The sequence below is a fragment of the Panthera uncia genome, chromosome X, assembly GCF_023721935.1.
Source record: "Panthera uncia isolate 11264 chromosome X, Puncia_PCG_1.0, whole genome shotgun sequence".
In the NCBI taxonomy this organism is placed as follows: domain Eukaryota; kingdom Metazoa; phylum Chordata; class Mammalia; order Carnivora; family Felidae; genus Panthera; species Panthera uncia.
In genome coordinates, this window is record NC_064817.1 from 62,465,627 (window position 1) to 62,479,560 (window position 13,934).

The following is a 13,934-nucleotide window of genomic DNA, read 5'->3' on the forward strand; positions in this document are numbered from 1 at the left end:
TGTTCAACGTCGCTCCTTATCAGGGAAATACAAGTCAAAACCACACTTAGATATCACCTCACGCCAGTCCGAGTGGCCAAAATGAACAAATCAGGAGACTATAGATGCTGGAGAGGATGTGGAAAAATGGGAATCCTCTTGCAGTGTTGGTGCGAATGCAAATTGGTGCAGCTGCTCTGGAAAGCAGTGTGGAGGTTCCTCAGAAAATTAAAAATAGACCTACCCTATGACCCAGGAATAGCACTGCTAGGAATTTATCCAAGGGATACAGGAGTACTGATGCCTAGGGGCACTTGTACCCCAATGTTTATAGCAGCACTCTCAACAATAGCCAAATTATGGAAAGAGCCTCAATGTTCATCAACTGATGAATGGATAAAGAAATTGTGGTTTATATACACAATTGAATACTACGTGGCAATGAGAAAAAATGAAATATGGCGTTTTGTAGCAACGTGGATGGAACTGGAGAGTGTGATGCTAAGTGAAATAAGCCATACAGTGAAAGACAGGTACCATATGGTTTCACTCTTATGTGGATCCTGAGAAACTTAACAGAAACCCATGGCGGAGGGGAAGGAAAAAAAAAAAAAAAAAAGAGGTTAGAGTGGGAGAGAGCCAAAGCATAAGAGACTGTTAAAAACTGAGAACAAACTGAGGGTTGATGGGGGGTGGGAGGGAGGGCAGGGTGGGTGATGGGTATTGAGGAGGGCACCTTTTGGGATGAGCACTGGGTGTTGTATGGAAACCAATTTGACAATAAATTTCATATATTAAAAAAATTAAAAAAATAAAAATGAATAAACATAAAAAAAATTAAAAAAAAGAAACTCTTTTCCCCATTGGATATTTTTTCCTTTGCTGAAGATTAGTTCACCATAAATTTGTGGGTCCATTTCTAGGTTTTCTATTCGTTTCCATTGATCTATGTCTGGTTTTTTTTCCAGTACCATACTGTCTTGATCACTACAGCTTTGTAATATAACTTGATGTCCACATTTGAGATGCCTCCAGCTTCTCTTTTCTTTTTCAAAAATGTGTTGGCTGTTTGGCATCTTTTGTGGTTCCATACAAATGTCAATATTGTTTGTTCTAGCTCTGTGAAAACTGCCGGTGGTATTTTCATAGGGATTGCAATAAATGTGTTGACTGCTTTGGATAATATAAACATTTTAACAATATTTTTCCAATCCATGGGCATGGAATGTCTTTCCATTTCTTTGTTTCCTCTTCAATTTGTATCATCAGTGTTTTAGTTTCCACAGTAGAGATCTTTTACCTCTTTGGATGATTCCTCAGCATCTTATGGTTTTTAGTGCAATTGTAGATGGTATTGATTCCTTGATTTCTCTTTTTGCTGCTTCATTATTGGCATAGAGAAATGCAACAGATTTCTGTACATTGACTTTATATCCTGATACTTTACTGAATTCATGTATCAGTTTGAGCAACTTTTTGGTGGTCTTTTGGGTTTTCTATATAGATGATTTCATGTCATATGCAATAAGTAAAAGTTTGATTTCTTCCTTTATTTGGATACCTTTTTGTTGTCTGATTGCTGAGGCTAGGACTTCTAATACTGTCATACATAATTGTGGTGAGAGTGGACATCCCTGTGTTGTTCCTGACCATAGAGGAAAAGGTCTGAGTTTTTCCTCATTGAGGATATTAGCTCTGAGCTTTTCGTATATGGCCTTTATGACACTGAGGTATGTCTCATCTTTCCCAACTTTTTTGAGTTTTTATCAAGAATGAGTGTTGTACTTTGTCAAATGCATTTTTTGCATCTATTGTATAGTTCATATCCTTTCTTTTATTAATGTGGTACATCTCACGGATTGATTTGTGAATATTGAAACACCTTGCAGCCCAAGAATAATTCCACTTGATCATGGTGAATGATTCTTTTAATGTACTGCTGGATTTGATTTGCTAGTATCTTATTGAGAATTTGCATCCATGTTCATCAGGGATATTGTCCCATAATGCTTTTTTAGTGGAGTCTTTGGTTTTGGAATAAGGGTAATACTGGCTTCATAGAACGAGTTTTGAAGTTTTCCTTCTATTTCTTTTCTTTTCTTTCTTTCTTTCTTTTTTTTTTTTTTTTTGGAGTAATTTGAGAGGAATATGTATTAACTCTTCCTTAAATGTTTGGTAGAATTCCCCTGTGTAGCCATCTGGCCCTGGGCTTTTGTTTGTTGGGCAATTTTTGATTACTGATTTAATTTCTTTGTAGGCTATTGGTCTCTTCAAATTTTCTATTTCTTCCTGTTTCAGTTTTGGTAGCTTATATGTTTCTAGGAATTTATCCATTTCTTCTAGGTTGTCTGTTCTGGTTGCATATAATTTTTCATAACATTCTCTTATAATTGTATTTCTGTGGTTTTGGTTATTTCTCCCATCTCATTTGTAACTTTACTTACTTGGGTCCTTTCTGTTTCTTTTTGATAAATGTGGCTGTGGGTTTGTCATTAATATTTTAAAAGAACCAACTGTTGGTTTCATTGATCTCTTCTGTTTTTTAGCGTCTATGTCATTTATTTCTGCTCTAATTTTATTATTTCACTTCTGCTGTCTTTAGGCCTCATTTGTCATTCTTTTTCTAGCTCCTTTAGGTGTGAGGTTGAGAATTTTCTTGCTACTTGACATAGGCCTGTATTACTATATACTTTCCTCTTATTACCATTTTATTACATCCCAAAGGTTTGGACCATTGTGTTTTCATTTCCATTTGCTTCCATTTTTATAAATCTTCTTTAATTTACTGATTAGTCCATTCTTTAGTAGCATGTTGTTTATCTTCCGTGTATTTGTGGTCTTTCCAAAATTTTTTAATGGTTTACTTCAAATTTCATAGAGTTGTGAGCAGAAAATATGTATGTATTACCTCAAACTTTTGTATTTGTTGAGGCCTGATTTGTGAGCTAGTATGTGATATATTCTGGAGAATGTCCCATGTGCACTTGAAAAGAATGTGTATTCTGCTGCTTTAGGATGAAATATTCTGAATATATTTGTTAAGTCCATCTGGTCCAGAGTATCACTGAAAGCTTTTGTTTTCTTGATTTTATCCTTAGATGATCTATGTAAGTGGGGTGTTAAAGTCCCCTACTATTATTGTATTTTTATCAATGAGTACCTTTATGTTTGTTATTGTTTTATATATTTGGGTGTTTCGTGCTGGGGGCATAAACATTTACAATTGTTAGATCTTCTTGCTAGATAGTCCCCTTTATTATGATACAGTACCCTTCATCTCTTCTTACAGTGTTTGGTTTAAAATCTCATTTGTCTGATAAAAGTATACCTACTCTATTTGCATGGTAAATAGTTCTCCATCCCCTCACTTTCAATATGCAGATATCTTTAGGTCTAAAGTGAGTCTCTTGTAGGCAGCAAATAGATGGGTCTTGTTTTTCTATCCATTCTGACACCCAAAGTCTTTCTATTGGAGCATTTAGTCCATTTACATTCAGAGTTATTATGGATAGGAATGTATTTATTGCCATTTTATTACTTGTTTTGTCATTGTTTCTGAAAATTCTCTCTGTTCCTTTCTAGTCTTTTGTCATTTTTGATCTTTCCTTCCCATTCAAAGAGGACCCTTTAATATTTCTTGCAGGGCTGGTTTAGTGTTCATGAACTTCTTTAGTATTTGTTTATCTGGGAAATGCTTCATCTCTCCTTCTATTCTGAATGATGGCCTAGCTGGATAAAGTAACATTGGCTGCAGATTTTCCCCCATTCAACACATTGGATATATCATGCCACTCACTCCTAGCTTGTCAAGTTTCTGTAGGAGATTTGCTGTTAACCTAAGGGGGTCTTCCCCTGTATGTTAGGGACTTCCTCTATCTTGCTGTTAGGAATTTTTTATCACTATATATTGCAAACTTAATTGCAATATGTGTTTGTGTTGGTCTGCATTTGTTGATTTTTATGGGAGTTCTTTGTGCCTCCTGGATTTGGATGTCTGTTTCCTTTCCCATATTAGGTAAGTTGTAAGCTATTATTTTAACAACTAAACCTTTTGCCCCCTTAGTTCTCTTTTCTTCTTCTGAGACTCCTATGATATGAATGTTATTACATTTTATGGAGTCACTGAGTTTTCTAAGTTTACTCTCATGATCCATCACTCTTTTTTCTCCCTTTTGTTCATCCTCATTATTTTCTATAATTCTATATTTTATATCACTTTTTAAAAATATTTTTGAGAGAGAGAGAATGAATGAATGAATGAATGAGAATGACTAGTGGAGGGGCACAGAGAGAGGGAGACACAGAATCTGAAGCACGCTTCAGGCTCCAAGCTGTCAGCACAGAGCCTGATATGGGGCTTGAACTCATGAACCACGAGATCATGACATGAGCTGAAGTCGGACGCTTAACTAACCGAGCCACCCAGGCACCCTTCTTTCTTGTATACCACTTATTCATTTTTTCTGCTTCTTCCATCCTTGTGGTCATTACATTCACACGGTTTTGAATCTCAGATTGAACATTTTGCATTTCTGCCTGTTTTTTTTTTGTTTTTTTTTTTTTACTTCTTTCATCTCTACAGTTAGGGTCTTTCTGATGTCTTCCATTCTTTTCTCAAGCCCAGAAAGTATCTTTATGATTGTTGCTTTAAATTATACATGAACCATATTACTTGCCTGTTTTGATTAAATCTCTGGCTGTGACCTTTTCTTGTTTTTGGGGGGGATGAATTCTTCCACCTCAGCATTTTGTCTATGTCTCTGACTTCTTCTGTGTTAGAAAAGCCTGTTATGTTTCCTGCTCCTGTGAGGAAGGTATTTAGAAGAAGAGGTCACTGGGGCACCTGGGTGGCTCAGTTGGTTAAGCGGCCGACTTCGGCTCAGGTCATGATTTCACAGTCCGTGAGTTCGAGCCCCGCGTCGGGCTCTGTGCTGACAGCTCGGAGCCCGGAGCCTGTTTCCGATTCTGTGTCTCCCTCTCTCTGCCCCTCCCCCATTCATGCTCTATCTCTCTCTGTCTCAAAAATAAATAAACGTTAAAAAAAAAAAATTTAGAAGAGGTCAGGTCATATAATGTCCAGGGCCTGGCATTTCAGCATGTGTCTGTGGTATGTGCTGTGTGCAAACTGATGCTGTGTTTCAGGTGTCCTATCCCTCAAGCCAGTTGTCTGTAGAGGCTCTTCTTGCCTACAGTGGACAGCATTTACACCTTGGCCAGAGTGTGATGAGTGTTAACTAGGTGTGCTCTGGTCAGCTTGATAAATGAGACTTGATGTTATTTCCACTAGAACTGAAGCACTGCAGAAATGTACATTAAGTAGGCTGTATTGAATGAGAGTGAGGGGATTGTGCTGGTCTTCTGGGGAAGATGCCTGTTCTGTTCATCCTTAGGAACATCTGCCTAAGAAAAGCAGTATCAGCAGACTGCAGGTGGCAGGACTTGGTGTAAGCAGGTTAGGCTGCGATTTTACAGTGCTTTGCTGTTTACTGAAATTGGTTTGTGCTGAGGAAGTGGGAAAGGGAAATGGCATCAGCCAGCTACTTTACCTGCAGAGATGGGAATCTGTGCTCGCTGCTCTCAGGGAAGCCCTCCCAGAAGAGTGAATAATTTTCCTTTGTGTATCCTGTGTTTTTCAATTGCTGTTTTCACACTGTCTCCAGGTTGCTTGCCTACCTAGTGCAGCATAGTGCGCTAGGGCTTTGGGCTCTATCATAGCCAAGCTTGCTGACTTTCAAAATGGCAAACTTAAGGGACCTGGTGTTCCAGAAACCTGTGCTGATCTTCTTGGAGAGGGTCTAGCCATGCTGGGAGTGATACAGGTTAGATCCAGAAGGGCAGACATGCCAGAGGAGAGAGGCATGGGATTTGAAGCAAAGCAGGATAAACAGCCTGTGTCTAGGTTAACGGCACTTACCAAGTGTCTGTGAGCCTATGCTGAGGGGCAGGGGAGTGAAATGGCACCCACTGACTCCCTTGTCCCTAGAGGCAATGACACTTCTCATAGATGTACTGCAAGAAGAGGGAATATTCTCCTTTCCAGTTCCCCAAGCAATCTGCAGGTTGTGCTATTTGCCCTGGAGATGCTTGACTGTCTTCTCCCCAGGAGCAGGGCTGCACCCTCACAACTGTATCGCAGATGGGCCCTCAGACCTCCCAAATTCCAGTCTTTGAGCCCACTGGTGGGAAAAACTCATGAAAATGCTGATTTTCTCTTATTTTTCCAGCCAATGGCTTTGAGGAAGTGTTAAAGAGGTTAAAGAGGGAGGTTAGAGAACATCCTACTAACGAATGAATGGGTCAAAATAGGATAGATATTAAGGAAGAAGTTTAAAAAAATATATGGAAGGAAATGAAAATGAAAACACAACAGTCCAAACCTTTGGGATGCAGAAAAAAGCAGTTCTAAGAGAAAAATACATTGCAGTTCAGGCCTATCTCAAGAAGCAAGAAAGGAACCAAATATATAACCTAAACTCACACCTAAAGGAACTAGAAAGGCAGCAGCAAAGACAGCCCAAAGCCAGCAGAAGAAGGGAAATAATAAAGAGTAGAGCAGAAATAAACAATACAGAATCCATAAAAAAAGAACAGATTAACAAATCCAAGAGCTGGTTTTTTGAAATAATAAGTAAAACTGATAAACTCTTAGCCAGATTTCTCAAAAAGAAAAGAGGACCCAAACAGATAAATCAAACCAGGAATCAAAGAGGAGAAATCACAACCAATAACACAGAAATACAATTAGAGAATAGTATTAAAAATTTCATGCCACCAAGCTGGACAATTTGGAAGAAATGGACAAAGTCCTAGATACTCACATACTATCAAAACTCAAATGGGGACACCTAGATGACTCGGTTAGGTATCTGACTTTGGCTCAGGTCATGCTCTCGTGGTCTGTGGGCTCAAGCCCTCCATCAGGCTCTGTACTGACAGCTCAGAGCCTGGAGTCGGCTTCGGATTCTGTATCTCCTTCTCTCTGTGCCCTCCTTTGCTCATGCTCTGTCTCTCTTTCTCTTTCTCAAAAATAAACATTAAAAGAAAAAGTCAAATGGGAAGAAGTAAAATTTGAACAAACCCATAATGAGGCAACAAATTGAATCGATTATCCAAAACCTCCAAACAAATAAGAGTCCTGGACCAGATAGCTTCCCAGGAGAATTCTATAAGATATTTAAAGCAGAGTTAATACCTATTCTTCTGAAGCTGTTCTAAAAAACAGAAATGGAAGGAAAGCTGACAAGTTCATTCTATGAATCCAGCATTACTTTGATTCTAAAACCACACAAAGACCCCACTAAAAAGGACAATCACAAGCCAATCTCCCTGATGAACATGGATGCAAAAATTCTCAACAAGATACTAGCAAATCTAATTCAACACCATATTAAAAGAATTATTCACTATGGTCAAATGGGATTCATTCCCAGGCTGCAGGGCTAGTCCCATATTTGCAAATAAAACATGATACATCACATTAATAGAAGAAAGGATAAGAACCATGTGATCCTGTCAATAGATGCAGAAAAAGCATTTGACAAAATACAGCATCCTTTCTTTTTTTTTTTAATGTTTATTTATTTTTGAGACAGAGAGAGACAGAGCATGAGCAGGGAAGGGTCAGAGAGGGAGACACAGAATGTGAAGCAGGCTCCAGGCTCTGAGCTGTCAGCACAGAGCCCGATGTGGGGCTCGAACTCACGAACTGTGAGATCATGACCTGAGCCGAAGTCGGACGCTTAACCAACTGAGCCACCCAGGTGCCCCATACAGCATCCTTTCTTAATAAAAACCCTCAAGAAAGTCAGGATATAAGGAACATACCTTCACATCATAAAAGCCACATATGAAAAGCCCACACCTAATATCATCCTCAATGAGGAGAAACTGAGAGCTTTCCCCCTGAGATCAGGAACACGATAGAGATGTCCACTCTCACCACTGCTGTTTAACATAGTGTTTGAAGTCCTGGCCTCAGCAATCAGACAACAAAATGAAATAAAAGGCATCTAAATTGGCAAAGAAGAAGTCAAACTTTAACTTTTTGCACATGACATGATACTCTATGTGGAAAACCTGGAAGACTCCACCAAAAAGCTGCTAGAACTGATACATGAATTTAGCAAAGTTGCAGGATATAGAATCAATGTACAGAAATCTGTTGCATTTTAAACACCAATAATGAAGCAACAGAAAGAGATCATGGGATCAATCCCATTTACAACTGTACCAAAAACCATAAAATACCTAGGAATAAAGCTAACCAAATAGGTAAAAGATCTGTATGCTCAAAACTATAGAAAGCTTATAAAAGAAATTGAAGAAGATACAAAGAAATGGAAAAACATTCCATGTTCATGGATGAGAAGAACAAACATCATTAAAATGTTGATACTATCCAAAGCAATCTATACATTCAGTGCAATCCTAATCAAAATAGCACCAGTATTTTTCACAGAAATAGAACAAACAATCCTAAAATTTGCATGGAACCACAAAAGACACTGAAAAGCCAAAGTAATGTGGAAAACGAAAACCCAAGCTGGAGGAATCATAATCTTGGACTTTAACCTGTATTACAAAGCTGTAATCATCAAGATAGTATGGTACTGGCACAAAAACAGACATATAAGACCAATGGAATATAATATAGAATCTAGAACTGGACCCACAAATATATGGCCAACTAATCTTCAATCAAGAAGGAAATAGTATCCAATGGAAAAAAAAAAGACAATCTCTTCAGCAAATGGTGCTGGGAGACCTAGACAGCAACATGCAGAAGAATGAAACTGTACCACTTTCTCACACCATACACAAAAATAAATTCAAAATAGACGAAAAACCTAAATGTGAGACAGGAAACCACCAAAATCCTATAAGAAAAAACAGGCAACAAACTCTTTGACCTAAGTGGCAGCAACTTCTTACTAGACAAATCTCCAGAGGCAAGGGAAATAAAAGCAAAAATGAACTATTGGGACCTCATCAAGATAAAAAGCTCTGTACAGTGAAGGAAACAATCAACAAAACCAACGGCATGGGAGAAGATATTTACAAATGACATATCGGATAAAGCGTTAGTATCAAAAATCTATAAAGAATTTACCAAACTCAACACACAAAAAGCAAATAACCCTGTGAAAAAATGGGTAGAAGACATGAATAGACACTTTCCCAAAGAATACATCCAGATGGCAAACAAAAAATGAAAAGATGCTCAACATTGCTCATCATTGGGGAAATATAAATCAAAACCACAATGAGATACCACCTCACACCTGTCAGAATGTCCACAATAACAACTCAGGAAACATCAGATGTTGGTGAGGATGTGGAGAAAGGGGAGCCCTCTTGCACTATTGGTGGAAATGAAAACTGGTGCAGCTATTCTAGAAAACAGTGTGGCTGTTCCTCAAAAAATTAAAAATAGAATTACCTTATGACCCAGCAACAGCACTACTAAGAATTTATCCAAAGGATTCAGGAGTGCTGATTTGAAGGGGCACATATACTCCAATGTTTATAGCAGCACTATCAACAATAGCCAAATCATGGAAAGTGCCCAAATGTCCATCTATGATGAATGGATAAAGAAGATGTGGTATATATACACAATGGAATACTACTCAGCGATGAAAAAGAATGAAATCTCGCCATTTGCAACAACGTGGATGGAACTGAAGGGCATTATGGTAAGAGAAGGCAGTCAGAGAAAGACAGATATAATATGATTTCACTCATATGTGGAATTTGAGAAATGTAACAGATGACTGTAGGGGAAGGGAAGGAAAAATAAGATAAACACAGAGAGGGAGGTAAATCATAAGAGACTCTTAAATACAGGGAATTGACGGTTGATGGGGATGGGGGGTTGGGGTGGGGAAAATGGGTGATGGGCATTGAGGAACTTGTTGGGTGAGCACTGGGTGTTGTATGTAAGTGATGAATCACACGAATCTACTGAAGCCAAGACTACAATGTATGTCAGCTAACTTAACAATAAATTTAAGAAATAAAAATAAAAATAAAATAATAAAGAATTTTACAAGTGAAAAATTTAATTTTTGTTTCAAATAAATAATCTTTACCATTTAAAAAAAAGAAATACTAATTGAGCACCTATATTTTATGCCAGTTGCTGATTTTTAATGCATCAATATGGTATATTAGAAAGGTGATATGTACTATGGTGAAAAATAAAGCAGAGATGGCAGATAGGGAGTACAGAGCACGTGGGTACGCTGTTGATGCACTTTTAAGTAGGATGATCAGGAAAGACATCAAAAAAAAAATGACATCAGAATAAAGAACTGAAAGGAGAGTGGGCAATGAGGATATCTGCAAGATGGAGGAAAAACATTCAGACTGGCACATGTAATGTATTTTAGACAAAAATGTACTTGGTGTGTTTGGGAAATAACAAGGAAGCCAAGTCCTTAAGCAGAGTAATAAGCAGTAATAGAAGATAAGTTCAGAAAAAGGGGGTGAGGCAGATCCAGTAGAAGTTAAGGTCAGAAAAAGGGGGTGAGGCAGATCCCATAGGGTATTATAGGCCATTGCAAGGAATTTGGCTTTTAATTTGAATCAGATGTGGAGCAACGGGAAGGTTTTGAGCATAAGAATGACATGATCTGACCTGTTTTAATAGGATCACTCTGCTATGTCAAGAGCAGACTGTAGATATTACTAAATTGCTTTCCAAAGTGGTTATGCCAATTTAAATTGTAACTACTCATTAGCATGGTATGAGAATTTGGGCAACTAAGTGTGTTCCATCATACCTCTATTTCTTTTGTAAGTTTTGGTTGAGTTTTTATGAAGAATGTTTTGTATATATTTGAATGTCCCCAGTACCTAGCACAGTACCTGAAGCAGGTGAAGGTGCTTAGCAAATGTTGGGTGAATGAATCTCAAGATTTTTTAGAGCTAAAAGGCATTTATATATCATCATATCCAACCCCTACATTTTATAGCTAAGGAAACTGAAGCCCAAGGTACTGAGTGAGTATCTATCTTAAGGTCCCAAAGTTAATTAGTGGTAGAATAGGGATCAGAAATCCAAGGGTCCTGACTTCCAAGTCATTTTTCCAACTCACTTGTGTTTCCTAAACTTGACTGATCATAAAATCATCTGCAGATCAACTCAAGGAACTTGAATAAGAATCAGAAACTCTAGGACAGTGCTTCCAAAACTTGGTGCATAAAAATCACTGAGAATCTTGTTAAACTAATTCTGATTCAATACATCTGTGGATAGGGTCTGAATTTCTACATTCCTAAAGAGGTCCCAGATGATACAGATGTTCCTAATTCTTGAACCACACTTGGGGGAACAAGGCTTTAGAGGAGATATAAAATGTCTAAATATATACTCCCTATAACATATACACATGAATTCTTTCTTTTTCTTAACTCTACAACCTAAATATAGGCATGTTCTCTTATTATTTACCTCTGTGAAAAGAGTTATATAGAATAAAATTTTGATGGATGGTTGGTTGTTTTCTTCCTAATCTGTCTTGTAAATTTACAAGATTTAAAAAATTTTTTTTTTATGTTTACTTATTTTTGACAGACAGAACATGAGCGTGGGAGGGGCAGAGAGAGAGGGAGATACAAATCTGAAGCAGGCTCCAGGCTCCGAGCTGTATGCACAGAGCCCGATGTGGGACTTGAACTCATGGACCTCGAGATCATGCCCTGAGCCGAAGTCGAATGCTTAACCAACTGAGCCACCCAGGTGCCCCTAAATTTACTAGATTTTTAATATTGTTTCCACGTTAGCAAACGAAGTAATGGTAACAAGTTCTTTGTTCATTTGATTGACTATGTGATAGATTCTGGGATCAAAAAAAAAGGGATAATGAAAGAAATTTTCTATATGGATATTTAAATTTCACAAAACTTTGTTGCTTGCTCATGTCACATGGAAACTAGTTTCAAATTTTAATTTTTTTGTAGCAGATCTCTAAGTTGCAGGTTTTGAAAATATCTTGGCTTTATGACAAATAATTGATCTTGCAATTTATTATTTGGTCACCTGTGACTTGTGCATAAATAACACTCCAAAAAAGTACATAAGGAAGCAGAACAGTATTTGCAATGAGATTAATTAGCTGAGGATTAGGATAATACCTAATACCCACTAACCTCAATGAGCCTCTAATGCAATGCCTTCACCAAAAAATACCACTGGAAGCAAGGTAGAACCAAGTCCTATACTTTTGAGACATCTGATCTAGTATAATTCTTAGAATTTCAAAACAGGATAAGGGATGTCATCTTCCAACATGTCCTCAGGAATCTGGAGCAGAGCGTACTTTTCTTACTTACATTTTGGGGAGACACTATGTTTAGCGCACATTCTGGAGATGATTTAGGCTCAAAAGCCTTTATATTTTTATGTTGGGTTATTTTAAAAAGTTATCCGAAGTAGAGAAAGTCTTCTTACCTGTTGCTACTCATTTGTCTTCCATTTGTTGTGTTTGAACATAAAGTGTTTCAAACTGGTGTTCAAATTTGTCCATCAGGGCAGAAATCTGTAAATAGAAATATGGTCATAAGAAAAACTTACACTGAAAAGATGCTATCTTAACATCAAATGATTTTTTTTTACCTTTTCAAGATTCATACTCCTCAATGTAGCATCAGTAGACTTGATTACACCTGCCATAGACTTAGTTACCTATTGGGAGTGTAAAAAAAGATTGAGCATCCTATAAGTGGTCTCAAAATTTATTCAGTCTTTTAAATATATTACTTACAGATCAACTTATGAAATTTGTCTACCCTTTCCTTAACAGTAAAAATACAATATGTATTTCTTGTCTGGTACTGACCATCTTTTATTGACTCTTCATTGGAAGACAATTAATTAGACCTTAGTTTTTAAAAGCCACTTTCAAAATCATTTTCTGCACTAACCACTTTGACTATGTCTTTCCTGACCATGAAGGCCTTTATCAGCACTAATAGATGTAGCTATCTGACAATTCAAAATACACATTGAACGTAAATCAATAGTTCCTATTATTTACAAATATTAAGCCTTACCTTGCCCATTGTTACTGCAATTTGAACTCTGGCTGCCACAGCATCAACTCTAGCACTCATTCTCAAAAAATTAATTGCTTCGTTCCTCTGGAGGATTGCATCTTCAGCATGTATTCTTGCAACTTCTATATTGCCTCTCTGAATGGCCTGTTTTAAACAGAGCAAAATTAAATAGTGGCAAAGGCAAAGAGCAAGAGTAAATATTGGCAAAGAAAGGGAGAAAGTACAGCCATTTTAAAAAGTTTCCCCAATTAACCTATTTTTAACAGTATTTAAGAACTTTTATAATTATTTTTTAAGAAATAAAATAATTTATACTTTATTTTTTAAATTATAATCAGAAAACATGATTAATATGTTAGGAAATTAGAATGAAGTTTAAAAATTTGCCCATAATTACATAATTGAGCCACCATTATTATAGCATATAGTATTCCAAGTAAATAATATATTACAATATAAGTTTACTACAAAAGTACATGTGTATACTGTGTTTTCACCCAGTATTTTGAAAAATAAAAACAGCTTAATTCATTAAATACATAACTGCATCATCATTTCTGAATGCTGTGTTGTATGTACCATTAACCAGGGCTTTCCTATGCTCCTCATAGTACATAAAATGATTTTAGATGTAACACACACATAAGTATCTTCATTTTACTTATGGATTCACACTTTTCTTGCTATAATAGCTTTGGCCAGGGATAAAGTTAAATGTAAATTTATAGAAAAATATGAAATAGTTCACGTGGTCTTCCAATAGAGCAAAACAGAGAAGATACAGAAGTGACCGAAGTTTGAGAACACGGATCAATTAATATCCATGATTGCTGGGTATTTAGTTTGTTTCTAATTCTTCAATAATATAAACACCAATGTGATAAATATACTATTAT

At 36.9% G+C, this 13,934-nt stretch overlaps 1 protein-coding gene across 1 annotated transcript; it reads right to left on the minus strand.

Moving 5' to 3' along the window:
* Positions 1 to 10,796: 10,796 nt before the first annotated feature.
* Positions 10,797 to 13,269, minus strand: LOC125931336 (charged multivesicular body protein 1b-2-like; the record flags this gene model as incomplete). The annotated part of the gene is made up of 3 exons (XM_049643266.1): positions 10,797 to 12,521; positions 12,599 to 12,667; positions 13,036 to 13,269. Coding segments are annotated over 3 exons (381 nt in total), but the record flags the coding sequence as incomplete, so codon positions are not given.
* Between the last annotated feature and the right edge of the window lie 665 nt (positions 13,270 to 13,934).